The sequence below is a fragment of the Neophocaena asiaeorientalis genome, unplaced genomic scaffold, assembly GCF_003031525.2.
Source record: "Neophocaena asiaeorientalis asiaeorientalis breed wild unplaced genomic scaffold, Neophocaena_asiaeorientalis_V1.1 scaffold543, whole genome shotgun sequence".
NCBI classification, from domain to species: Eukaryota; Metazoa; Chordata; class Mammalia; order Artiodactyla; family Phocoenidae; genus Neophocaena; species Neophocaena asiaeorientalis.
Window position 1 is genome coordinate 1370384 of NW_020173671.1, and position 27575 is coordinate 1397958.

At 54.1% G+C, this 27575-nt stretch overlaps 1 protein-coding gene across 1 annotated transcript in view; it reads left to right on the forward strand.

The window, feature by feature from the left end:
- The window catches only part of NTN1 (netrin 1), a 179249-nt gene that overhangs the window by 124469 nt on the left and 27205 nt on the right, over window positions 1–27575 (forward strand). The window contains exons 3-4 of the mRNA XM_024748374.1: window positions 6362–6511; window positions 9765–9818. Coding sequence (XP_024604142.1) covers window positions 6362–6511; window positions 9765–9818 — 204 coding nt within the window. The remainder of the gene's footprint in view (window positions 1–6361; window positions 6512–9764; window positions 9819–27575) is intronic.

Sequence of the window (27575 nt, forward strand, 5' to 3'; positions counted from 1 at the left end):
GTCCACGGAGCAGGGCCCCGCCCGCCCCCGCTTTCTTTGTGGATGGTGTCCAGGTACACAGACAAGTGTCACTCCAAGCAGAGAAGGGTGTTTCACCCTAACCCAGGCCACCTCGGGCCTATAGGCTGCAGACCTTGGAGTCCCAGGGACCCCCTGACCGTCTCTAACGATGCTCACTGATGGCAGTGTCCCCGATTCAGGGCCGGGCGGTTTCTCTCCCTGACGCTCTCCTCTGCAGCCCCGAGGCCTTGTGGGCACTGGAAGGGGCATTTCCGTCAGACCGTGGCTGGGAAGGGCTGCATCCAGCACCTGGCGTTCGGCACTTTCTTCTTAAAGGACGGGAATGGCAGGCTCTCCGCACGCACGGGGCGGGCGAGGACGAGGCCGCCCATGGGCAGGGCCCCTGGAGAAGCTCACGGTGCAGCCTCGCTCCTCTGACCCGGTGCCAGCCTCCCGCTCAGCCTGGGCACCCAGCACGCTCCCCGCCTGAGGCCCGCGTGGGCCGCCCTTTTGCAGTTGGCCCTCAGGTGGATGGGTCAGTGAGGAACTGTTGTGGGATCTGAGCTGGGAGGGACCCTAGCCGTCACGGAGGTCCTGATATCTGCTCCGCCGGCCTGCTGGGGTGTCAGGGGCCCTCAGAGACGCGGCCTACCTGGAGAAAGCTTCCATCCCCCAGCAGAGACAGCGACTTCCACAGGGGAGCCAAGGCGTGACAGGGCCCCCAGGCTGGTTGGTCGAGTGGCAGGACAGTCTGCCTTCTCCTGAGGCCCGGGACGCGCCTGGGCCGAGCCCCTCGGGAAGAAGACGCTTTCCTGAGGCTGCACACAAGCTGTGAGTGTGCTCAGGGGTCCAGAGCAATGTACCACAGGCCTGGAGCTCAAACAGCAGACATTTATTTCTCACTGCTCTGGAGGTTGGAAGCACAAGACCAAGGTGGCCGCAGGCCTGTTTCCTCCTGAGGCCTCTCCTTGGCTTGAAGACGGCCGTCTTCTCCCTGTGTCCTCATGTGGCCTTCCCTCTGGGTGTGTCTGTGTTCTCATCTCCTCTTCTTACGAGGACACCAGTCATGCTGGATTGAGGCCCACTCCAGTGACTGAATTTTACCTTAATCACCCCTTTAAAGAGCCTGTCTGAGTACAGTCACATCCTGAGGGACTGGGGTTAGGACTCCAACATTTGAATTCTGGGGGGGGACATCATTCAGTTCATAAAATGAGCTCACAACTGGCTGGAGGCCTGGGTGGTGGCAGTGAAGACATCTGAGGTGAGGTTCGGTGCTGTGGTGGTTTTCTCTCCCCCTCCTGTCTGGAGCTGCTCCAGAGGGTCTGGGTGCCAGGCCCACTCCCCTCTCCTCCACATGCATGTGTCCTGGGATCACTGCCATTTGAGGGCCCCTGGAGCCGGGTCCTCAGGAAAAGCAGGTAGATGTCCTGATAGGAACCCAGAATGGGTTTCCAGAGCCAGGGCTTGAGCTGCAGTGGAGAGGGGCCAGCCCCAGGCATGCCTCTCCTCCTTATGGGAGCTGTGGGCCTTCAGGGATCCAGGACAGAGAGTGTCAGAGAGAGCAGGAAAGGCAGCTGCTCGGGACCAGCAACCAGGGATCAGAGCTGAGAGGGACCCTGGCCATCACGGGGGTCCTGATAACTGCTTCACCGGCCTGCCTTCCAGGTCAGCTTTGCAGGGGCTCTCAGCAACCCTGATACACTTCTCATAGCTGACGACCCGAATCTCAGAGAGGAGATTCTGGCCCAGTGCAGCAGGGCATGGTGTCGGGTGGGGTGGCCCATGGGTGTGGAGGCAGGGCCTGGTGTGTGCCTGCCAGCAAGAGCATTTTCCTAGACTCCTGGGCCAGGACGCTGCAATGGACTGTGGCAGTCGGGGTGACGGGCCCAGGGGACAGGCCACTGCCCTGGATCTTAGCCTGTTGAGTTGGAAGCAACTTTAGTGCAAGTTATAGACCTCCTGCCTTAGAGATGAGTCACCCGAGGCTCAGAAAGAGTGAGGCACTAGCTCAGGGTCACACAGCATTACGGGCAGGGCAGGGTCAGACCTGGGTCTCTTGACACTCATCTGAAACCATCTGTGTGTCCTGAGCTGTCCGTTTCTGGCCGATGACCCAGAGCAAGGACAGTCTGTGTTCTCCTCTGTGCCAGGAGGCCCTCCAGCCCACGTGTTCGTGAGAAACCTAATCCGGCCACCTTCTCAGGGGCCTGGGCTTCCGCTTGGTCTCACCTTCCTCTTCATGGAAAAACCCTCCAGTAGATTGTTTCCCAGGACCAGGTGCTGCCTGCTGCGTGCACACGGGTGACCTGCCGGGGAAGGGCCTGACCTCCTCTGTAAAGGAGTTGCTGACTTCCCAGGAAACGGGAGTCACCAAATGGGCTTCTTGTGGCAAAAGACATTCGGACCCAGACCTCGTTCTCGGAAGAATCAGAGAGGCTCTCACTTTGTCCCCTTAACCAGACCTCCTGCCAAGGAAGAGACTTCCACTTGCCTCACATCTGCATCCTCCCAGCTCAGCTTGTCCCCATCTGCTCCCCTGCCCACTGTGGCACTGTGTGTGTGTGCGTGCGTGAGAGCCTGTAGGAATCTACGTGTGTTTGTGTGTCTGGGTGTGTTTGGGGGTTGTAGGGATATGGCAGGTTCCCTTTGCCTTTCTCTCCCTAAGGACCAGGGCTGGGGCCTCCTATGTGGGCAGCTCAGGCCCCCTTCCTATGACACCGGTAGCTGGATTCCCTGGTCCAAGGCTATAGAGGATCCTCTGTGGGCTGTTGTCATCCATCAGGTCTCCTCACACCTTGAAGCTCACCCTTCTTTGCACAGAAGGTATAAGTTAGGTTTTCCTTATTCATGGGCTTTTGGGAAAAGTCTTTACTTTGGGGCCGTTTAGCTTGGAATTGAGAATGAGTGCAATGCAAGTCTCTGTGTTGGGACTGCATTCAGCTGCACGTAAGGGATGTCACCTGGCCTTAGTTTTAACAGGGAAGTGTGTATTTCTCCTTGCAGAACAAGAAGCGCAGAGGGGCAGTCTAGAGGGTGAGGGCGCTCGGTGACGTGCTCAGAGATCAGGTGCTTTCTGTCTCCCGGTCCGTGGCCTCCTCTGTAGGGTCTTGCTGATTTCACAGGCTGATGTGAGGGCCAGAAGCATTACATATGGGAGAGTGGATGTGCTCAGGTGTTCCCAGGCGTCCGGGTGGCAGGCCAGTGCTGCAGGAGCGCTCCACCCCTGGGGATGGTCCCACCGCCCTGGAGGTGACCTGAGTAGCCTTCTGAGACCCCCACCCTGTGGGACCCTGCTGGCTTCTCTTCCTGGAACAGTGGTTTTCGAGGAAGCACAGTCAGCCTGCTGCCTCTGTGAGACGAAGGGCCAGTCGGTCAGCATCTTTGCGGAATCCCGGGAGAAAGATGTGGAAACCACACAGCGAAGCGCCCAAAGGATGGCCCTAAGGGTGTGCCTGCTCCATGAAGCAGACGCTCTGCCTTGCCATCACCCAGGGTGGCCCGCAGCTCTGCTGACCTCAGCTGGTGCCCGGCAGCCCACCAGCCTGGGGGGTTAAGGAGTCACCAGCTTCGAAGGGCCTCGGGTGAGGGCGATCCACGCTGCTCCCCCCAGATTCTGCTCCAGGCTGGCTCCTGCCTCGGTAAAGACGACGTGGGCCTGCGGGTGACTTGGCTCTGACCCTCCAGGGACCAAGCAACCTTTGGTGATCTCCTCCCAGCCAAGTCCAAGGCCCAGAAGTTACTGGCACGCAGCTGTGCTCTGTCAGCACGGAGGGGAGGACGTTTTGGCCCGGGTTTTAGGATTACCAACAGGCTTGCGAGGCCGGCCAAGCGAGGTCAGCTGGCAGGAGCCTCGGGACTCCACATCTGCCTGGTGCCCACAGCCGCGGCAGGGGCTTGGGACGCCAGGGTCCTGTGCTGTGGCCCTCTGCTGTCGCCAGGCCAGCTCAGAGACGCTGTGCGTGCCCCGTCACCCTTCCCATCACAGGGATGGATCTAAGGTCAGAGGTCATCTCCCACCATCCACTCCTCACGTCATCATTCACAACATGCATCAGGACTGAGTGAAAAAAGGGAAGAAGAAGAAGAAGAAACCAATAGGAAATGAGCTTGAATTTAGCGTAGATTTTAGACAAGTTTCTAACAGAAAGATTTGCTGCTGTCTACAGGGGCAGGACTGGGACAGTTCCACGTCCTCCCCCAGGCCTGTGGTCCCTGCCGTCCTCTAACCTGACACGGAGCACCCCGCGGCCAGGACCCCCGCTCCCAGAGTTTCCAGAAGCTCTCACATGTCCAGACACAACTTTGACAAACAATTCCTCACATTCCTCTCCTTTCTGCCCCCTCCCCACTCCTCCTTTCTCTTGCTAACTCTCCTCCTCAGCCACTCCTGGGCCCGAGGCCGGCTGGGAGAGGCCACATCTTCGCCCATGGCCTCCTGCCCTCACGCTGAGCAGTGCAGCTGGGGAGGTGCTAGTTTAGCTCTTTGGGGAGCTCTGCTCTCACTTATTCCCTAGCATATTTTTTTCCCATTGGGAATAGAAACAGAGCAACTCTGGCACCAAGTGAAGTTGCTGCAGGATGCCCTCCTGCAGACGACTCTCCACCCGCCCCAGGCTTCCCTGGGGAGAGGGAGAGGGGAGGGCAAGGGGCGCCCCAGGGATCCGGGGAGAACTTTGGCCTCCTTCATCCTGCCCCCACTGCCCTGCCCGTGCCGAGTCCACCGCCTAGGTCCAGGGCGGCAGGTGACCTGTGTCTGCAGGTCCCACAGTTCTTGCCCGAGCATCGCGGAGTTGGTGGCAATCTTACTCCACTAGCTGACAAAGCAAGACACCATAGACCGGTGACTTCGACACCAGGTATTTCTCACAGTTTTGGAGGCAGAGAAGTCCAAGATCAATGTGCCTGCGGATTTAATGTCTGACGACAGTTGCTTCCTGGTTTGCAGACCACTGCCTTCTTGCTGTGTAGAGAGATAACTTTTCTCCTTCCTCTTCTCATAAGGGTGCTAATCCCATCATGACCTCATCTAAACCTAATTACCGGGGACTTCCCTGATGGCGCAGTGGTTAAGAATCTGCCTGCCGATGCAGGGGACACGGGTTCAAACCCTGGTCCAGGAAGATCCCACATGCCGCGGAGCAACTAAGCCCGTGCGCCACAGCTGCTGAGCCCGCGCTCTAGAGCCCGTGTGCCGCAACTACTAAAGCCCGCACGCCTAGAGCCCATGCTCCGCGACAAGAGAAACCACCACTGCAGTGAGAAGTCCGCGCACGAAGAGTAGCCCCTGCTCAATGCAACTAGAGAAGGCCCGCACGCAGCGATGAAGACCCAAAGCGAACAAAAATAAATAAATACTTTTTAAAATAAAATAAATAAATAAACCTAATTACCTCCCAAGGGAAGGGCCCACCTCCTAATGCCATCACATTGAGAGTTAGGGCTTCAACATATGAACCTGCAGGCGGGGACACAGTCATTCAGTCCGTAATAGGGGGGGATGTTCCCTCAAACTCCTCTGGCCATTCCATCACTGGGATTGGGTCCTTGGAACACAGGGAGGGAGCCTCAGGGTGCAGTGTGATAGGGTGGGCAATCCCAGCTCTTCAGCCCGGTCCAAATTAGGAGGAGGGATGTGGGGTACAGCAGCGGCTGGCCTAAGAATCAGGCCCTCGCGGCACCTCCCAGCTCGGCCATTCCTTTGCTGCAAGGTCCTGGGTGTTCCTTCACCTTCGAGTCTTCGCATTAAATCGGGGTCTTTCCATGATCGCTGTGACTCTTCCTAGCGCTACAGTTGACGGGCTTTGTGATCCAGAAGCCTGTGTCTCAGACTCCGCCTGGCTGCCAGTCAGGGTGGATGGACAGAGCAGCGTGGAGGCCGCAGCCTGCGGGGGAGGTCACACCCGCTCGGTGACTCCCCTGACCTGGCAAACCCCGGGGCTCCATCACGTCCCACACTCTGTCCTTCCCACCCAGAGGGTCAGGAGCTGGCTGGGGCAGAGGAGTGACAGGGCACAAAGCAGCCTGTGAGGGGCAGGCGTACCCCCAGTTCTGACTCCTGCACTCACGCTCAGCCCGTGGGCTGTTCCTCCCGGGGCTTCGGAAGGGCTCCCGCACTTCACCCTTGCCCCCCCGACAGTCCTTTCAAGTCAGCCCGTTCTGATTCTCATTCCCCTGTTTCCAGGTAGGCAGGTGGTCAGCTTCTGGAATGTGTACGGGCTTGGCTCCCCAAGCCCTGCTCTTCCCCTGGGATGGGGTCCGGGGCGCCACTGGGTGGGGAGGACCCTGGGGGGAGGGTGTGCTCTGGCCACTCCCCACCCCCACCCCCGCCTCTGACCCCCCTGTCGTGTGTTCTCCACAGCCTGCGATTGCCACCCTGTGGGCGCCGCTGGCAAAACCTGCAACCAGACCACGGGCCAGTGCCCCTGCAAGGATGGTGTGACCGGCATCACCTGCAACCGCTGTGCCAAGGGCTACCAACAGAGCCGCTCCCCCATCGCCCCCTGCATAAGTATGCCAGGGCACCCTCCTCCTGCAGGCTGGGGTCGGGTGCGGGCTTGGGGCTGGGGGGCCCTTCCCGGACACGGGTCACCCGCACCCAGTGGGGGTGGTGCTCCCTGAGGTGGCCCTCTGCGCTCGGGGAGCCCGTGTGAGACCCCCAAGGCTGCGGGGGTCTCCGCAGAGCCGGCCCATTTGTGGCTCTCTGTCCTGAAAAGAGTCTCCTGCTCCCAGGGTGTGGGGTGATGGGGGGAAGCAAGCCCCTCTCCTCAGCCCAGGTCCTGTTCCCATGTTCCACCATGACCCTGGGCCGGGGCCTGGGTCAGGGGCTGCCACTGCTGCTGCTGGAATTCCAGGATCCCCAGCCCCTGGCAGATTCAGAACTGAAAGGACGGACTCCACAAGGCCTCTGAGAGAAGCCGGCACGGCTCCCATGCGCCCTTCGGAAGGGTGGCAGCCCTCCATGAGGGTCCTAGAGGCCCTGGCAGGCCAGCTGTCGGCCCCTTAGTTGCTGGAACTTGAGGCGGGGCGTGAGCAAGGTGGGGGGGTCGCTCAGAGGCCTTGGCTCGGAAGAGTTTTAACATCTTACAACTGGTAGGATTGCGTAGGTGTTATGAGCTGGATTAGCCCTGGATGGAAGTCAGGCCTGGTTGGGTGCTGGCCCCCTGGCCTCAGCCTCGTTGATTCCATGTGCAGGGCTGACCCGCACCCAGAAAGGAGGGGGAAGAACGCGTGAATCCTAGCCTACTAGGCAGACACCAAGGATAAGGCTTTTTTTCTGGAGCAGGGGTTAGCACACTCTGCTCGGGGATTTGGCCCACTGCCTGTTTTTTTGTGGCTCGATGGGGTTTTGGGTTTCTTGTTAACCTTTTTAAAATGATTGAAACAGAAATTAAAAGATTACTAGTTTATGACATGCGAAAATGATATGAAAGGAAAAGTTCAGTGTCCATAAATAAAGTTTTATGGGACCAGCCATGCCCACTTGTGCCCGTGCTACCTGTGGCTGCTTTGGGGCTCTAATGGCAGAATTGAATAGTTGCAACAGAGACCCTACGACCTGCAGGGCCTAAAATCTTTGCGAGCTGGCCCTTGGCAGGAGAAGTCGGCCGACCCCTGCTTGTGGTTTTCCAGCGTCCTGTAGCTCTGGGTGGGCACTGGCTTCTCAGGTCAGGCACAAGGGGCTTGGAACAAACAACCCGAGGCAGAAGCAGGAGGGTGGGGACCCCTCAGCCCGGCAGCTGCTTGGGCTTCTTGGAGTGACCCCCTAGATCTTGCAGGGAATGTTCTCACACCGGGCAGGAGCCTTAAACCCCCAACACCTCAGCTGCCCGACTCGGGTGCGGCCTCACGTCCAGGACACGACAAGCCGTGTGGGTTCCAGCAGCTTTTCTGATCAGTTTCTACATCAGGAGATGTTTCCTTGTTGGCAGGGGTCCAGTAACAGCGGATAACGTAAATTCAAGCCACGGGAAATTGAGCTTGTATCCATCCAGGGCAGAGAAGGTTGAAATGAGTTTTCACGACATCTAATTGTCAGGGTCTCACAGCTTGCAAGAGTCTTTCTTTTCCGTCCATCCAAAAAGCTGTACGGTGAACATTTTTAGAAAGCTGGGAGGAAATTAGCACCACCATCTGGGCTTACGAAAACATGAAGGGAGCAAGTGAGGTCTCCCTTTTAAAGGGAGTCAGGAGCTGTTGGGTTTCCCAGAAATGGCTGAAACCAACATTTCAAATCCCCAGGGGGAAAGGCCTTGACATGGAGCTGATGTTTCAGGATTAGGGACAGAAACCTTGGGAGACTGGAACTGTCACTTTGCAACATGCTCTGTACCGTCTCCCTTCCTCTCGCAAAGGGTGGGCTGATGCTGGGGAGAGCGTTGCCACCAAGGGCCTGAGGACCCGGGTCTCCATCTGCCGGCATCAGGCTACAGGTGCCCAGACAGTGCCTCGGACACTTGTGTCTGATTTGCAACAGCTCTGGGAGCCCCGGGGCCCTGTGCTCACGTCCCAGAGCCAGGCCTAAGGAGCTGGGCTTGGGCAGCCAGGGTGCCTCCATGGCCACTGGCCCCAGCCCCATTCCTGGACTTGTAAGATTAGGCTGGGCCGTCTGGATTTCTCTCTGGAATGTTCCTGCTGGACCAGGTAGCTCAGGAAGGCTCAGAGAGGGCCTGCTAGGAGGCCCGGCTTCTTAACGAGCTGCTGTGACGGGGCACCTGTGGCTTGTTGTCGCTGATAAAATCACCAGAGAGCAAGATTTGACTCCGGATGGAGGGCTGGGTCTTCTGCCTCTTCCTTCTGAAGGTGCAGAGGCTGGCTTCTGTGGGGGACCGTCACGTTTGCCCCCAGGCCCGGGTATTCCATCTCGACGCCCCCCCAAGCCTCAGATCGCAGCTGACCTAGAGTCTGGGGGTCCGAGGGAGGTCTTACCCCTAATAGTCAGATGGTGGCCAGAATCAGTGGGATTCGTGGAGGCCTCTGTGACCCCCTGTTCACATGGTCACTCAGCAGGGGAGGTGAGCCCCTGTCCCTCAGGGACTTTCGGCTCGTGGTTTGGCCTCGTCTAGAAAGGAAGCCGGAGACGTGAAGCCTGGGTCTTCCCCGGAGTCTGGCTGAAGTTCCTCACCTTTTCTGAGCACCGGGTGGGAGCTTGTAGAGAAACTAGTTGCCCTTCTAGGTAGGAGAGGAATGGTCACAAAAAAGCACATGCTTCTGTCAGGCCCTACAGTCTTCTGTACTGTCAGTCTTTTCTGCCCGCCGAGAAAATGCCTTAGCCTGTGAGATGTGACATGTGAGCCCAGGGGAACTTGGGCCAGGGGTGCAGGCCCCTCTCTGCACATGGAAGACACCTCCCAGCCCCTCACATGCCACCTCTGCCATGGACCCCCTTCCCCGCCAGTGAGTCAAGGTCAGACCGGGCCACGCAGCCCCATCGTGGTGAGCAGGGGGCCCTAGGGACCCCTCTCCCTGCCCCAGGGGCCGAGGTGAGTCAACAACACGCAGACAGCAGAGGGGTCAGGGTCCTGCCTTCCCCTCGCTCCAGGTGGAGCGATTAGGGACAGAAAGGGATGGCTTCCAGAAGAGAACAGGTAGGGTGCCCGGGCCCTCACGCCGGCTTTCCCTTCCTCCCTGACCGTCCTCTGCTGGGGCGAGGAGTGGGGCTGGGAGGGAGGGCCCAGGAAGGCTGGGAGGAGTCCGCACTGTGTTTGTTCTTCTCTAACATGTTCTTACTGTTTCCCCTTCCTCCCATCCTGAACCCCACAAAGAGATCCCCGTAGCACCGCCGACCACTGCAGCCAGCAGCGTGGAGGAGCCCGAAGGTAGGCTTCCCCCTTTGCTGCCTTCCTGCTTTTGCCGTAGGGTGGGGTGGGGCCTGGGGAAGGGGGTTAGAGGGGTCAGACTCCCCTGAACCAGCATCAGGGTGCTGGTTGGTATAAGTGGTACCCCTGGGCTGGATTGAGGATGATGGAGCCACAGGGCATTTTTCTGCGATGTCCCTTCCAAGAATGGTGCCTAAGGCTAGCCTGTCTCCCAAGCCTGGGACCCTCAAAGCCACATTCCTCTTGCTCAGCCAGCGAGGGTAAGAAGCTGCCTTCCAGTCCAGGGCCACCTGAGCTGGGGGTGACTCCTTTCGGGGTTGCAGAGGAGGAAGGAGACGGGTGGTGGGGATGAGAAAGGCATTCTCGAGCACTGGGGTCCACAAACAGAATTGGGGGAGGGCATGAATCGGGACAGGAAGAGACTCACCCCCTCACTGTCCCTTCCTTCTAACTGAAATCAAGAGTTTCCTGGAAAAAAAAAAGACCTTCCTGGTGGTCCAGTGGTTAGGAGCCCGCACTTCCACCGCAGGGGGTGCGGGTTCGATCCCTGGTCGAGGAACTAAGACCCTGCATGCTGTGTGGTGCGACCTAAAAAAAAAAAAAGAGTTTCCTTTATTGCAAAGATGGGCCACAAACCATAGCCAGGCCAGCGACATCAGTGATTTGGCCACCAGCAGAAGTCCCAGCCGTTTCCACATCACGTTAGAGTCGGTGCAGCTATCATGGAAGAGTATTGACGCTCACTAAATCGCTTCAGAATGACGGAAGTTACCAGACCTGCCGCTAGGTCCTGACTTATAATCATTAATAAGGAAACACATACGTTACGTAACTGTACCCTAAATCTGGGCTTTTGGAAAGATTTGGGTTAAGTGTATTTCAGTGTTGATTAGTTTCCTTTGTAGTCCTATGGATTTTATTTCTGCATTTAAAAACATTACTGTGAGAAAGTAAAAATGTCGCTGTGACGTCCGTGGACGTCACCAGTCCTTGGTACAAGAAGGGTCACCCAGTCCTGGCTTTGGGTACAGAGAGGGCTCGGAGCCTGGCTGGAGGGGGCACCAGGAGAGCAGGCCATGCTGTACCCAGCGCCGTGGGCCTGCGGTCCCATGGGGCTTTTGTGTACTGGTACTTGGGAGTGGGAATGGGGGGCAGGAATGGTGACAGTGGGGCCCTGCAGGGACATCACTGTCAGCTCTGGGAACCCCTTTGCTCCTCCCCAGATCCACCTGTTGGGGAGGTCTGTGCACCCATGTGGTCACTTGAATACTTTAGTTTTTTAATTTTTATTTTTGGCTACGTGGCACAGCCTGCAGGATCTTAGTTCCCTGACCAGGGATCGAACCTGCACCCCCTGCAGTGGAAGTGCAGAGTCTTAAGCCACTGGACCGCCAGGGAAGCCCCCACCTGTATACATTAGAATAGACTGGATTTTTTTTGAATATTGGCCATGCGCTGGGAACTTGAGAGAAAACGGATTCAGAACCATCACCAAACAGCCCTCAAAGAGGAGAGGACAGAAAATTTCAGGGAGTGCTGGAGGCTACGCTGGGGAAAACCAAAGATATTTTGGTCTTGGGTTGTTGGGCAGAGTCTTCTGTCACCTTTGGTTGAGCCCCGGGGGACACTTACAGGAGAAATAGTGCTGGGAAGGGGATGAAGGAAGCAGCATGACGGGTGCCTGGGAGGGAGGATGAGGAAGCTCTTTGGTAAAAACACAATAAAAGGAACAGCCCAGGGAGTTCAGCTCTCGGGTAGAGCACTTTTGAAGCGAGAAGACACTTCCAGTTAATGCAGTCGCGATTCTTGCTTCCTTGCTGTGACATGAGTCCCATCAGAACTCACCGGGGCTGAGAACACAGCTCATCCAAGGACAAGGCATATCTTCACCCTCTCTCTCTCTCTCTCTCACCTCCCATCTTTCTGGTCCTTGCAACCTTGTCTTTATGTTTCTCGCAGTGGTTTTGGCTTTTTCATTCCACATTAGAAATGGGCAAATGGAAACAATAGAGGAGAAGCGAAAAACAACTCATGAGATTTCTGTACACACCACAAGAAGCTGGTATAAAACATGCAACGATCTCCGCTCAACCAAACAAAAGATTCCTGGGCAACTAACAAACACTTGTAGCATTTTTCTTTGAAAAGTGTTTATCAACTCTTAGTTAACTTTTCTGACTCCTTTTGATTTTGTTACTGTTTATTTCCTTTCTTCTTTCTGGACGTTTAAAAACATGGTTTAAATGGATGCAAACAGTAAATGAACACCCTTTAACAAAGTGCTTTCTCCACAGAGGGGCTAAGTGAGCAGGTGTGATGCTTGCTGGGATGCTGTGTCCTTGGCCGGACCCTTTGTGACCTTCTCTGGGTCTCCGAATGGTCAGGATCTGTGATGCTTTTTCTGGAGAACTCGGGCCAGGTCTAGACTACGGGCGCTGGGACTCCGGGGTCTGCCACCACAAAGAGGCCCTGCTCTCCTCATCTCAGCAGGAGGGACGTTGTGGGCAGGAGGCCAGGGGGCCCCCTGGGAAGCGGGGCCTGGGAGCTCAGTACTTCCAAGCCTGTCGATTCTTGCAGTGTTTGAATAGGGAAGGCCTCCGTGCCGGGCTGCCTGAGAAAAGCTTGTTTACTTTTGCCTGCGGAACAGAGGAGAATTAATAAGCCAAGAATTTGTCCTGAAAGCTGATGGACATAACCTCACCCTGAACCCATCCCCTTGAAGGGCCAGCTCACTCCGGGAATGCTGTCCACCTGCTCACTAAGCTGGCTGGTACCCGGTCTTGGGGCAGGGAGGCGAGGAACCCTGGGGCCAGGAGGGAGATGGGGCAAACCGACTCTAAACCTATCTACTTGTGGTTGTAGAGACCTACACCACCTGCCTTCCCTTGCCCTGCACCAACTCCGAGGTAGCTGTCGGAGTTTGGTTTGTGGGGGGCATATTGTTTGGTTTGTGGGGACCCCTTGGTTTAGCAGCAGTACCGTCTTGGAGCCGGGAGATCTGGGGTTGATTCTCCCCTGGCTGTGAGGCCTTGGACAGAGCAAAGACTTCTCTCTTCTGCTTCCTTGAAAGATGACGGGGTGGGACCAACGGTCCAGGGCCCTCCCCGCCCTGCCTCCCCTGGGAGGATTGAACTTCTGCTAATAAGCTTTCTCCTTCCTTGTAAATGCCTGCTTGCACCCCTCCCCCCTCTGCTGACCAGCTTCTTCCACGGGCCTTGCGGGTCCTCATGAGCAGAGGCACGCAGTAAACAGTTAACACCTGGCTGGGGCGGGGCCTGATGTATAGCATTTGGTGTAGACGGCTCCCACGTGAGAGCCCACGTGAGCCTCCCCCAGAGACGCGTGAGGGAGGAAGGGCCGCCTCTGGGCGGGGCCAGAAAGCCATTGACTTCCGCTGGCCTCCTTGGCTGGAAGGGGCACGGCTGTCGTCCGAGTGAAAGCTGGACCCGGGATGCAGGTACGAGAGCGAACAACCGGCTCCGCTCCTCCGCCCCCACCTACCTGGGTCTGGGGGCCACCCTCTGGCCCAGTTGCACTCACCCCCTTTGGGGTCCCGAGTGGTGCCCTTTGCCAGCTGCTCCAGTGGTCCAGCGGGGGGTGGGGGTGGCTTCTGAGGCCCCCCGGCAGCCGTTCGGGGGAGCCTGGCGGCTGAACCTACGGGAACTGCCCCGCCTCAGGTGCTCCCAGGTGTGGGGTGGGAGTGGGCTGAGAGGTGTCACCTCTGGTGGCCTCGCAGCACCTCCGTTTGTTTCATGGAAGACTATTGGGTTTTTATAGACCTGCCCCTGGATAAGCTTGGATTGTTCTCGTTTTAGGCTTTGGTTTTCCAGGGTAGGGGGTAGGTTGGGTGAGTAGAGGAAACGAGCTGATAAGAGTTGAACGCACTACTGGCCGAGTGTTTGGGTGGTGGGGGGGAAGGGCAGTGAACTGGGAGTTCTGCTTGATCTTGTTTCCTCCCCTGTGAACCAGGGTCATGATAACCCTGTTGTGTACGGTTGTCGTGGGGATTAAATGAGATGCTCTGGGTAAAGCGTTTGGTTCAGTGGCGGGCTTATCCTAAGTGCTCAGTAAAAAAGCAATGGAGGGGGCTTCCCTGGTGGCGCAGTGGTTGAGAGTCCGCCTGCCGATGCAGGGGAAGGCGCAGTGGTTAAGCAGCCGCCTGCCAGTGCAGGGGACGCGGGTTTGAGCCCTAGCCGGGGAAGATCCCACATGCCGCGGAGCAACTAAGCCTGTGCACCGCAACTACTGAGCCTGCGCTCTAGAGCCCGCGAGCCACAACTACTGAAGCCCGTGCGCCTAGAGCCCGTGCTCCGCAACAAGAGAAGCCACTGCAGTGAGAAGCCTGCGCACCGCAACAAAGAGGAGCCCCTGCTCGCTGCAGCTAGAGAACAGCCCGCACACAGCAATGAAGACTCAATGCAGTCAAAAAGAAATAAAATTTTTTAAAGCAATGGAACGCCATGGAAAATACAAACACTGCAGTGTATGGAAGGGTTGAGCTGAACTGAGCTGAAGTCTCGTAGCTCCTCACCAGGGATGTGGGTTTGCATGAGGACAGGTGTAGAGAGTCAGCTAGAGGGAGGGCTTGTGAGAAGAACTTGATTGGGAACAGGTGGGGCTGCCCAAGGCTCAAGGTGGCCTCACAGACTGTAAGACCCTGTTAAAGACTGGAAATCAATTAAAGGGCTTGACTTCACAATAGCCAAAAGGTGGAAACAGCCCAATGTCTACCTTTGGGACAGAATGGATGGTGGCAGGATGGATAAACTCCATGCGGTATATCCAGACGATGGAATATCAGGCAGCCATAAAAAGGAATAAGTACTGACACATGCTATAACTTAAATGAACCTTGAAAATATTATGCTAATTGAAAGAAGCCAGACACAAAAGGCCACACAGCGTATGTTTCCATTTATATGAAATGCCCAGCATAAGCAAGTCCAGAGACAGAAAGATTAGTGGTTGCCCAGGACTGGGAGGCGGGAGGGATGGGGAGTGACTGATGGGTACAGGCTTTCCTTTTGGGGTGACAGAAAATTCTGAAACTAGAGAGTGGTGATGGGTAACATTGGGAATATACTTAATGCCACTGAATTGTACATTTAAAAATCGTAAATTTTATGTGTGTTTTACTACAATTTTTTTTTTTTTTTTTTTTTTTTTTTTTTTTTTTTTACAGGGAAGCCCCTTACTACAGTTTTTTAAAAGTTGAGTTTTTGAGGTCAGAGTGCAAGGGTGCAGGGAATCTGGTTGGTTTGGGGTGGACTGGGTGGAGAGCAGGAGCCCTGGGGACAGGGTGCTGGGGCTCGGGCAGCCGTGGGGGACATGCTTGCCTTCCTGACCTCTTGCTTCCTGGGAGACTTTTGAGACTGGGGGGCCACTTAGTACTTCCCCACTTCATCGCCAAGCAAAAATAGTTCAGCCAACATGGGGAAATGGCGAACGCCCTCTGTTGCCTTCCAGACGTATGGCCGTGGCCGTGTTGCCTAGTGTTACGTTGAAAAGGTCTGACCTCACAGCCTGCATGCTTTTAGAGTCATCTGAGGAGGGTGTGGTTCCCTGGGCCCCAGGTAAGGGAGCCATTGGTACTCCTGGTATAGGAGAAAGGGACCTGTGCGTCCATTGGAGGGGAAGCTAGGATCACCGACCATAACACTTGTAAGCAGCTCGTGCCACTTGTAAGGAGGAGGTCTATTAATTGACTTGAGTGCTGATTGGTTTTCAAAAGATGGTGTGACACAGGATGTAGGGCTGTCCGGGATCAGCTGTATGGGTAAATGGCTGTCAGATAAGTATTATCCCAGGAAGTGTTTGGACCAGACCCATGAGTAAAGATAGATCGATTCTGGCTATATGAAGGAGGAGATAACATTTATATAATGCTTGCTATGTGCTCAGCACTCGTCCTGATTCTTAGCCATTTAATCATTTCTTCCACCCAGATGAGCTAGATACTGCTGTTACCCCATTTTACATAGGAGAAACTGAGGCACAGAGAGGTCAGTGAGCTGGGATTCCAGCCAAGGTCTCCTGGCCTCAGGGTCTGCTAGTGACATTAACCTCCCCATCATCATTCTGCCTCTCAGTAGTCATGCTGTTGGTCAATTTAGAGTAATTTAAAAATATATAAATATATATATATTATGTACACACACTTAAGTGTATACACACCTGACTCTGTGGTAACATCCTACCAAGAGAGAAGACAAACTTGTGTGTCCGCAGGGGACCTGAAACCAAGGTAGAGATGGAGGTACAGCCAGTTAAAAGCCACTGTCTTCCACAGGTGCCCGTTAAAGTGGCCCTTGGGAAGGAGGGTGGTTGGCTAGGGGAGCTGGCGTGGCTGAGGCCACAGGGTCTGGGCTTGGGAGAACCAGTTAGCAGTGACCCGTCCCTTTGGTCACAAGGCAGCCGAGGGAGACGGGCACACGGATCAGCGTATACCTGAAAACAGGTGGTGGGTAGAGGTGGGAAGGGTCTCTGTGCATTCCTCAGAGCCTTGTGTCATAACATGGGCCTGTAGAGAATCAGCTGAAAACTGTTAAAACTGGTGCGAGAATTCTGCAGGGAGACCATTACAGAATTAACATACAAAGGTCAGTATTTTTCCTGTGCATCAGCAATTACAGAACCATGTCATAGCAAGTGTAAAGCATAGAATAGGATATCTGGCCTGTAGTTAAGTGTTCGATGAGTGTCCGTTTTTTAATGATAATGGAAACAAACTCCCAATTAGAACAGCAACAAAAATATCAACTACACAGAAATAAACGTAGCAATAAAAGTACAGACGGTATTTTTTTTAAAGGGTAAAACTTTCCCAAGGGACACTAAAGATCTTACCATGTTCTGGGAGGGCAAGATTCAGAATTGTAAAATGTCAATTCTCCCTGAAATCTGTAAGTTTAGCATAATTCTACTCAAAAAATCTCAATTGGATAGGATGTGATTTTTTAATAGCCAAGAATGTTTTTAAGAAGAAGAGTGATGAAGGGTGACTTGCCCTAACAGATTTTTAAAATATTGTAACAAACAGGATATTTACGTTAGTGTGATCCTGGCGTAGGAATAGAGAAATCACGAAAGCTGAGTAGAAGGTCCAGAAATACACTCAAATATAAACATAAGAACTTGTGTATGATAAAGTTGTGATCATAAATCCATGAGAAAAGGGACGAGTCCATCGGTAAACGGTGCTGGGAAAATGGCAATTTATTTTAAAATAATAATAAATTTCTACTTCACGCTGTGAACTCATAAATCCCAATGTATGAAACGTATCTTTAAAATGAATTCTTGGGACTTCCCTGGTGGTCCAGTGGTTAAGACTCCGCGCTTCTGATGCAGGGGGCATGGGTTCAGTATCTGGTTGGGGAGCTAAGATCCCACATGCTGTGGGGTGTGGCCAAAAAAATATAATAATCATTAAAAAAATAAAAAAATCCTAAAAGTTCTAGAGTAAAGCATGTCAGTATCAGTGTAATCTTGGGGTGAAGAAGGCTTTCTAGATAGGATACAAAAGCAAGAAATCATAAAGGGAAAGATTTTAACTGGATAAAAATAGAAAACGTCTAAACCTCAAAAATCTCTATAAGCAACATAAGGCAAACTAAATGCTGAAAAATATAAATTTTTAACATGGATGACCAGAGATTAATATCCTCCATCAGTAACTTTTACAATTCACTGAAAAAGAGATCCTAATACAAAACTGGGCTGAGAAAATGAACTCGAAATTCAGAGAATGTGTATAAATGGCAGTAAGCCTCTGGAGTGTTACACTTACTAGTAATCCAGAAAGAATACTAACAAGAATACCATTTTAAACACCTTATTAAATCGACACTCTTTCGAAAACAAAAAGTAATTCTCAGTGTTGAAAGGGTTAGGGAAACAGGCATTCACCTGCTCTGGTGATGGGAGGGCACCGTGGTGCCAAGCTTATGAAGGGTGATTTAGCCTCACGGATCAAAATGTATCTTTAGCCTCATCCTTTCATTTCTAGGAATTTAGCCTAAGGGAATAGTGACGTGTCGCAGGACTTTGCTCCGAGGTAGCTTATTGCAGCATTGTTCATAATAACAAAAGAGGGAAACGACCCACCAAATGTCTTTCAGTAGCGTTTTAGTGACTCACTTACGGGATATCCATATAATAACGTTGTAGGAGAATTTTTGAACGTGAAATGAAAAGATACAGTGTATTTCCGAAGCAGATGATACATCTAATTACACACGGAGGGTCAGCTTTGGTGAAAAGACTGGCTTACAGAGCATTTCAAAGAAACTATTTCATTGTGCTCTCATATGCCCGTAGTTCTCAGCCTGGGGCTGCTTTGCCCACGTGGGACGTTTGGACATTACTGGAGATACTTCTGGTTGTCACAACTAGGGGGAGGGTGCCACTGGCATCTAGTGGGTTGAGGCCAGGGACGCTGTTGAACACCCTGCATCGCACAGGGCAGCCCCCGTGGCAGTGAATTATCCAGCCCCAAATGCTAATAGTCGTGCCAAGGTTGAGAAACCCTGGTGTATTTTTACAGGATGACATCCGTGTGCTCTCTCCGAAAGTATTAAGGCAGGGTGCTACTGCTGCCTTGGACCCACTCGTTTAATAGTTAGCGTCGCATTGAAGTAGATGCCGCTGAGGGCTTAGGAAGTGAAGTTTGCTGAAGTCAGCTAACGTTTCCTGCCTGATCACAGGAAGTGCTGTGCTCACACGTAGCCAGGTGTTTGCCTGGTCCTTTCTCTCTGGTGAATTTTAGCCCAACCTGATATGACGTTTATCCAAAATTCTGAGCTTTACTCTATATTACTGTATTTTCAATTAGCGTGGTTTAATTGTGAATTGAAATTTTTACTATGAAAAATCTCGGAGCGGTGGGGAGAATAGAGTGGTTAGACCTCCACATGCGTACCACTTCGATTTAACATCGTGTCCCATTTACTTCAACGATTTTTTTTTTTTTTTTTTTTTTTTGCTGAAATATCTTCCAGGAAAAGCTTAGACGTTGTGACGTTTCACCCCTAAATATTTCAGGATTCCTCTTCTGAAAAAGAAGAACATTTCTTACATCTTCTCAACAGCGTTATCACACCTAACAAAACTAACAAAAATTCTTTAATATCATCTGATGCCCAGTCCACCTTCCAACTTTCTTGGTCGTCCCCCAAATGCCTTTTACAGCTGGTTTAATTATTAAAACTTATGCAGTCGTTGAGCTACACAAAGTATTATATTTAGAAGCGCATCAGAGTCCTCGTGGTGGGGAGGCTTGGGCTGCTTCTGAGGCTAGAACGCACGTGGAGTGATGTGTGGGATGAAAAGTGCTACCCAGGTGTTACCTATCGTCATTGTTCGTGGTCTAAAGAAAAAGGCATGGCCGCGTCAGGCCTGAACTTTGGGCTTTGGGGCTGGGGGTGGGGTGAGAGCTCTGGGCCTCCTTTAGGGGAGTGTCCCCAAGGAAGGGGCACGTCCACAGCAGAGGGGATAAGAGAGCCAGTCACCATCATAAATCCTTGCCACGTCCCTCCGTGGGAAGCAGAGGGTGCTGGAGCTAAAAGCCGGTCAGCTGTGACCTAGGTGCCGGCGGGGCTGGAGAATTCTCGGTCGTGGAGCTGTCTTCTGTGTTTCTGGTGTGGCACGGCATTCTTGGCCTGTCCTCCAGACGGTTGCATTCATCAGATGTGCTCTGGGGGCAAAACAGCCTCTGGTTGTTAAGCCCGGATTTCCTGACATCAAGCCCAGTTCCCCAGAACCCTCTGGGAAAGGAACCAGAGGCTGAGCCAGGGCACATGGGGGCTCTTCTCTCGAGCGGGACCTGCGCACTCCACCCGCCCTGGCTGGAGACCAGACTGATCCGTGTGTGTTAGGTTGGACCAAAGGGAATTGTCCTTTTATTCGACCATTTGTGACCCACGGAAATGGCAGTTTCACATGGTACGGCGTACTCTTTCCATCCCCTCAGCCAGGAGACCCTGCTCTGGGCAGCCTGCATGAACCAGTTTCTCCCTCTGTCTGTCAGTCTGTCTCGCTCTGATTTTCGAGACTGTCTCTCTATCTCTGGGTCTTCCCTCTGCCTTTGTCTCTGTCTCTCTTCCCCACCGCCTTCCTTATTCCCTCACTTGCCCCATCTCCTTCCTCCCTCCCCCTTCCCTTCCCTCCCCTCTTTGGGGCTTGCACAAAGGGCCAGGGCAGAGGTCAGGCTGGGGTGAGCAGGGCTGGGAGAGAGCCACTGGGGGCCTCCCCCCGGGGAGCACAAAGGAAGCCATTTGCATGGGGGTTTCAGGACCCGCATTGTTCCCCTGTGGCTGGGCTTTTGCAGGTGGAGCTGCCACCAGCCTTGGAGGAGGATAAAGGGATGAGCTGGGAGGCCAGAAAAGCCTGGGGGAGGAATATTTAGCCCTTCTGGGAGCTCTTCCCACCGGGGACTCAAGGGGGATGGCAGATGGGAATGGGGCAAGTGACAGGTGTCAGTGAGAGGATTGGAATCCCCAGGACCCACCCGGTGTCACGAGGACGTCACAGGGTCCCTGACTGCAGAGGCTGCAGAGCTAGGCTGAGGCAGGGTGGACGCCGAGACCCCATCCCCATCCTGCAGGGTGGCCCCCTGCCCAAAGCCGTGCCCGGAACCTCCCTTGGGATTCCTGTCCAGGTCGTGGGCTGGGGGCTGTGCAGGCATCACAGTCCGTCCCCTCTCTGGATTGCTGTTGGGCTCGGCCCCTGCAGAACCTCAGATGCCACTGAAGTTAGTTAATACCGCCACCCCCAACCCCAGAGGTGGTCCCTTTGATTTATTAAATACCCTGCCGGATTTAAAACTACTCCAGACTTGATAATAATAGCAGTAATGCATTAGTCCACTTGGGCTGCCGTAACAAAAGACCGTAGAGTGGTGGCTTAAACAACAGAAATTTATTTTCTTAAAGTCCTGGAGTGTGTTAAGTCCAAGATCGGGGTGCCAGCATGGTTGGGTTTTGGCAAGGAGCCTCTTCTGGCTTGCAGACTGTCGACTTCTTACTGTGTCCTCACCTGGCGGGGAGAGAGCTCTCTGGTGTCTCTTCTTTCTTTTTTTTTTTTTTCTGCGGTACACGGGCCTCTCACTGTTGTGGCCTCTCCCGTTGCGGAGCACAGGCTCTGGACGCACAGGCTCAGCGGCCATGGCTCACGGGCCCAGCCACTCCGCGGCATGTGGGATCCTCCCGGTCCGGGGCACAAACCCGGACTTCCAACCACTGCACCACCAGGGAAGCCCTGGTGTCTCTTCTGATAAGGGCCCTAATTCCATCCTCATGGCCCCCACCCCCATGACCTCATAGAACCTTAATTACCCCTCAAAGGCTCCACCTCCAAGCACCATCACTTTGGGGGTTAGGACTTCAACATGGGAATGTCGGTGGGACACAGTTCCATCCATGGCAAGTGATGCTGGCAACAATGTTAAATGCCATTGTTAAGAGCAGGGATTTTGAGTTTTTCATGACCCTCCCCCCACCCCAGTGATCCAGTTAAAGTGTCCTGCAGGCCGCTTGATGGCTTTGGGCTCAGTCTTCTCAATGAAATGAAGGTGTTGGGCTAATGATCTATTCGGCCCCTTCCCACTCAGTATTTCCAGGTCCCAGCTAGTTGGAAGGCTGGTTGGGAGACTGTGATCGCAGGACCTTCTGGTCATAGAACCCGGGTGGTTGCCTTGGGGGCTCTTTCAGGGCTGTGTTGAGGGGACCCTGAGGGATTTGGACCAGGAATGGTGTCCAGACCCAGGGCAGGGAAGGCGAAGAGGAGGATGGGTAGGGCATGTTGTCTGCCCACTATGCAGGCGTCCTCCCTGCTGTGGACATGGACCTTCAGTGTTGGAAGGACCAACGTGGCCTTGAGGTGGACGAGGCTACCAGCTGCCCCCTACTGTCTGATACGTAGCACAGACTGTCCCCACCCCCCAACCTACCTCCTGTCAAGCAGGACTCTTGCTGCTCCTAAAGCTATGGGTGTGGCCTATGAAACTAGGCCCACCCTGCCCTGAGGTGTGACCACACAGATCAGGGGCCTTGTGTCCTTTCCCCCCAGGGCAGGGCTTTATCTCAGTTAGAGCAGTGGCTCTGCATCTGGGGAGGCGCAGTGGGGCACTGCCCCCTTCCAGTTCCTTCCATGGGAGAGGTCAGCTTCTCCCCAGGGAAGATGATGGCCAGTGTGATTTGCACTGTTCTGTGGGCTCTGCTTAAGAGTAAAGTGTGTTGTAGGATTGAGGAAAGGAGAGAGCTGTTTCGTTTGCAGAGATGGGAAATGAATTGGGGTCTGAAACGAATTTGTTCTGTGCTAAGAGGTATCTGAAAATCGGTGGCGCGCTGGGGCTGGCGCACACCTGCTCCCAAGAGCTGACTGTCGGTAGCTGTTCCCGGCTCTGTGCTCAGGGCATCCTGCTGGTGGTTTGAAATTGGCCACGCTGAGAAGATTTACACCTTGGAAATTGGCACAAGCTACTAATCAAGGCTTTTTCTTCCCAGAGAGCATTTCTCAGTGTTTCTCCTGAAAGGTCTCCTGGGAGTGGAATTTTGTCTCTTGTTACCAGTAGGAAACCTAGAGATAGCTCATCCGATCTGGCCTCCACATTTGACAGATGGGAAGACTGAGGCCCAGAGGAGAGCGACTTGGCCGAGGTCACACACAGTGGGTTGATGGCAGAACCTAGGTGAGGACCCAGGTCTCCCATCTCCCAAGTTTCCGTGGACCATAGTGCCTCAAGCCAGCATCCTTCCAAGCGGTAAGCTGTGGAGAGAAATCAGACATGGGGACTTGGAAAAGGTTCCTCTTGCTGAAGAGAGGTGAGAAATTCCTAAGTGTTTGGGGCAGCAGATGTAGTGAAAGCTGCTTTAAAATTTCCTCCAAGCCAGGCTGGGTTAGATTTCCACTCATTGCCATCCTACCCACTCCCCCAGCAGGTGGGACACAGCCTTAGTTTCCTGGCATTCCTTCTGTCCCGTGAGGTCACCTCCTTCAGTCCCAGGGTTGGAAAGTTGTACTTCAGCATCTAAAATCTCCCTGCAGGCGAGGACATCTTCACCAGATGGAGAGACCTCGGAGAAGGTGGCGATCTACTCTTAGGCCCGATAATCTAGGATTGTCTTGGGTCTGAACTTCATCCCTGTCCTTCCCCCTCTTTGTGGCAAAGGTACTGCTGTGGATGGGGGAAGAGGTGCAGTGCCAGCCGTTCATTTGGGTTGTCAGGGGCCCCAAGACAGGGATTCTTGTGACATGATTTATTGAGAGGATGTTCTCAGGAGCAGCTAGTAAGGGGGTGAGGTGGGCAGGGCAGGGGAAGAAGCTAGGAAAATGTGTGGGTTCACAAGTCTGGCCTCAGCCTGTTTCCATGGGCGGTCTAGACAGTGAATCACCCCAAAGAAGTTGCCCTGCTTACAAGCAAAAGGGCTGGGTGCCTGCCCACGTAGCTGGCCATTGGCTGTGGACTGCTTGCTGGGATGGGCCGTGTGGATGTTTCCAAGCAGAACAGTTTCCATGAGCCAGGGGCAGGCCTTCAGAGGAAGTGCAAGTGTGAGCTGGTGGCTGCCACCTCCCACAGCAGCTCTAGGTGGCTATACTGGTCCAGGAAAGGGGCTCTGGGCCAGGCATCCACCACGCCTGCTGTACTTGGTAAGTTATTTGGGGGGAAGGCAAGTTTTACTGGGATTTGGGAACCCCCTGTGGATTTCTGTTCACTCCCCAACAGCCCTGTGCTGTGGAAAGACCTGGTGGTTTTTCTCTGGGGCCCATGTCCTCCCTCTGACGCCAAGCCAGTCACTCAGTTAAAGACAGTATTGTGATCTCTCCTGTTATCTCTCTCCTCTGCCACGTACACACCGCTGCTGCTGTCCTAAGTCAAACTCTCTTTACTTCTCACCAATGCTGTATTGGTCAGGGTAGGCTTCGTGCTGTAAGAAGCATCCCGACAGTCCATCGCAGGTGTTCCTGGCTGGGTGGCTCCCTTCCAGGCAGTGAGTAGGGGCCTGGGCTCCTTCAGTCATGTGGCTCCGCCGTCCCCTGGGGCCTTGGAGTCATTGGTTTGGAAAGAGAGTGCCTATGGGAGCCCTTTTCCGGGCAGGACTGAAAGCGTCTGCATCGCTTCTACCCACGCCCCGTGGCCGGGCTCGGTCACATGGCCACACCTCACACAAGGGGTGCTGAGTAAGTAGTCTCGAAGCCCAGGAGGAAACTAAAATGGGGTTTGGAAACTATATACAGTCTTCGCCATAGGCCTTTTGTTCACTCTGCTGACTTCGGGGTGTCTGTGGCCACCTGTCATCATGGTGCCACAGTTAAGTGGCACCAGAAAGTGATGGTGAGCTTTGAGGGCCTTTTCTCTATGTAGGAAGCCGTTTAGCGCAGTCTTGGCCGGGGGGTGGCCATCCTGCCCAACAGCTGCCCAGGTTGGGTTGTAGCCCACCCAGGGAACTCAGCAGAGGCGTGACCTCATCGGCACTGGCCTAACCAGCTGGGCTCACCGGCCAACCAGCCAGTGGGGTGGACACTGCAGGGCCACCAGCTTCCCTCTCTTTCATGACTTTCCCAGGAAGCCCAGCTTCGCCTCCTTCCCCTGTGCCACTGAATCACCCTTCAGCGCCGACGGCAGCTCCAGGCTGTGACCACTGCTGGCTCTTGCTGGAGAAGCGTATCCATAGCCAACTGGATCCCCGTTGGGACAGCTTTGTTTCCCCTGCCGAACACAAAATCCCCTGTTCACTCGGAGAGCCGACAAGGAGACCCTGTGGGGCCGGCCCTGTGGGAGCAGAGAGCAGTGAATGCAGCGCCCCAGTGGCTTCAGCTTATTAAAGGCGAATACACAGGCTAACTCTGCCCTCCGGGCGGGAGACAGAAAGGAGGGCACAGAGCTGTTACAGCGGATTAGCGGCCGCAGACTGACGGAGGCAGGTGCAGCCTTTTCTGCAGTTTGGAAGGGTTTATGAAATACTGATCCCGTGCTCAATAAATCCTTCCCTTGGCCTCATCCGGGCTACAGCCTGAAAATGGGGATTTCTTGTTCAGCCAGGCTTGGGAGCAGTTTTGAGTCTCCCACCCCACCCCCAACTCCTAGCGTTCCTTGGGAATTCCGACATGAGGATTTGTGCACTTGTCCGTTTATACATTTTCATTCATTCATCAGATGCGCATTGACTGAGGGCCTGGTTTGGGGGCTGGGGTTCCAGAGATGATAGAACGTGAAGTCCTGAGTTCAAGGGACCACGGTTTACTAGGTGAGAAAGATGCCCGAGTAGATGATTCTAAGTCAGACGGTTACCTATTAGAGCAGAGCCAAGTGTGCCTGTGTCAGCAGATACCCCCGTGGCTGTCTCCAGGCCCCCCAGTGTCAGGCTTTGCTAAGAGCCTGCTGGGTCTGTTCCGTACCCATTCAAAGCCTCAAGTCCCAGGCGGCTTGTCAGCCCTCCGGATGGGCTGCTGTTTCCTAATGGCACCGAGAGCAGATAAGGAGAACCAGTGACATAGCTAGAAGTTTGGGGTCCTCAAGCAAAACCTCTGGAAGGTCCATCTCATGTGGCAGAGCTTGGCAGAGCTTGCATCTTGGAAAATGGCCCGGGGCTGTATTCCCTCTGGCTCTGGTGAGGGTGTGGTGTCTATGTCTTTCCCTCATAGAGATGGGGACCCTGCCCCCATCTGTCCCAGTCAGAGATCCCTCATCCAGCGGGGCAGCGCATCTGCTCGGAAGCAGAAATCTCTACCTGTGTTCTCCACCAGGCTTTACAGGCTTCACCTCCTGCAAGCATGTGGGTCTTTGACAAAAGATGTTGGAACTTGTTATGTGGCTCAGGGTTTCAACGTGCACGTTGCAGTGGGGAGAGAAGGAAGGGGGTGGTTGGGACCTCAGGGCTACGGTAAAGCCTGACGTCCAAGGGTGGAGGCACATGAGATGAGAAGGTTCTGAGTTAACTTGTCCTAGGGCCCAGGTAGCCGTTTCCCAGCTTCTACCAGGAGCTGGTGCTTGCGGGGGCCGGGAACACAGCTGAGGGGTGCCCCCGACAAATACAGCCTCGCCTGCAGGTGAGAGCTGGTCAGTCCATTGACCACCAGAGTTGTACGGGAAGCTTCTCCCGGTGTGAACTTCCCAGTGGTGGGTCAGGGCAGCCCTGGGGGGATGTGTGGGAGTCACTGCCTGGCTTGAGCCCCTGAGACACACCCTTCTCTGGCTCCAGTACCCTTTGGTCTGTGGACGATAGGTGCGAGTTCGGGCAGTACAGTCTCAGAGGGTGCCCTGTAAAATGGTGAGACAGATTTGGAGCTCTGGCTGGGAACCTCGTGTCTGGGGGGCTCCTGGAGACAGAAGAGATGAGTAAGAAACAGAAGCCTGGTATAAAAGATGACCTTGGCTGTCTTGTTAAAACCTAGACATGTCCAGGTGGGGAGGGCAGGCAGGGGTGAGGTCCACGGGCCTTTTGGTGACCGTCATCCTCTAGGCCCTGCAGTGGCTCTTGGGGAGGACAGCCGTGCCTCTGCCTGGAACGTGAAGACTCCAGCCCCTTCCCTGAGGGACACGGGCGCTGTGGTGACCCGAAGTATATCCAGAATTCTTTCCTTCCCCAAAGCCAACGTGGTACCTTCATTCTCCACTTGAGAGGGTAGGGAGTCTGGACTTGACAGGGAGGGTCTCCGTATCTGCAGTGGTTCTTGCATTTTTGTGGAATGAGTGGCCCCCATAAATACGGTTTTCAGATGCCATAGTTTGTTATAATGCCACGTAACTTGTAACCATTTTGGATGGCAGTCTTTCCCGAGTGTACTGCCAGCTTTGCTGCCGTGTTAAGTAACGCACATTGAACGTGATTCAGCTTCTCAGGGTGATGCAGCCATCGCAAAAAAGGGATTAGACTGTAAACAAGCTTTTGCAGCCGGTTTAGGACTGTTGGCCTCTCTTCAAAACGGTCCTTAGGTATTCTACATCTGCTTTTCACAGTTTCATAGTTTTCTGCCTCTTCCTTGCTCTCTGCTAGCCATTCCTTCTTCCTGCCAATGGGTAGCTCACCAGAAGGTCCCCCCACCTAAATACAGGTCCCAGTGTACTATGTTCTGGGAATGGTGATAATGACATTTGTTATCAGTGTCTATAAATAAAAGATAATTAAGCTGTGAATGAAGATCTAAAGGGATTTCCTTTGTGATAGATACTTGGCTACTTCTAACCTCTTCCTTCCTGCTTCTCACGTGTATCCCAGAGAACTGAAAGAAACAGACAAGGGACCTCCAGGTAGGTAGGGTTTTACCGTCTGGAAGCATTTCCACACTCAGCATAGATGTCCGTAAAGTAAAGAGGATACTGGATTTGCCTCTTCAGTTCTCACATCAGACGGCTGAGGAACAGAGAGGCTAAGAAGTGGGGCCAGTGGTGATAGGGAAAGCGTCCCCAGTGGCCACGACCTGGGACACTGAACGTCGTGGTCCTGTTTTCTCGTGTGTGTGATGGAAATGGTGGTCCTAATGCTACCTACCCGGCCTCCTTACCAGTCATTGTGCAGCTCAAATGGGCTCGTGGGTGGAAAGTGCTTTGGCTGGAGCTGCCCAGGTGTATACATCACCGTCCCAGCTGTTCATGCTGAGCTCCAGTGGGAGCTCATGGATTGGACACACCCGCCCTCTGAGGCTGAGGCGGGATCTACAGGCAGGGGAGGGGGGACCCCAAGGCCTGTGGAGTTGGTGGCAGAGCAGGGCCTGGGACTATGTCCAGGGCAGAATGAATTCCCTCGGCGTAGTTTACCC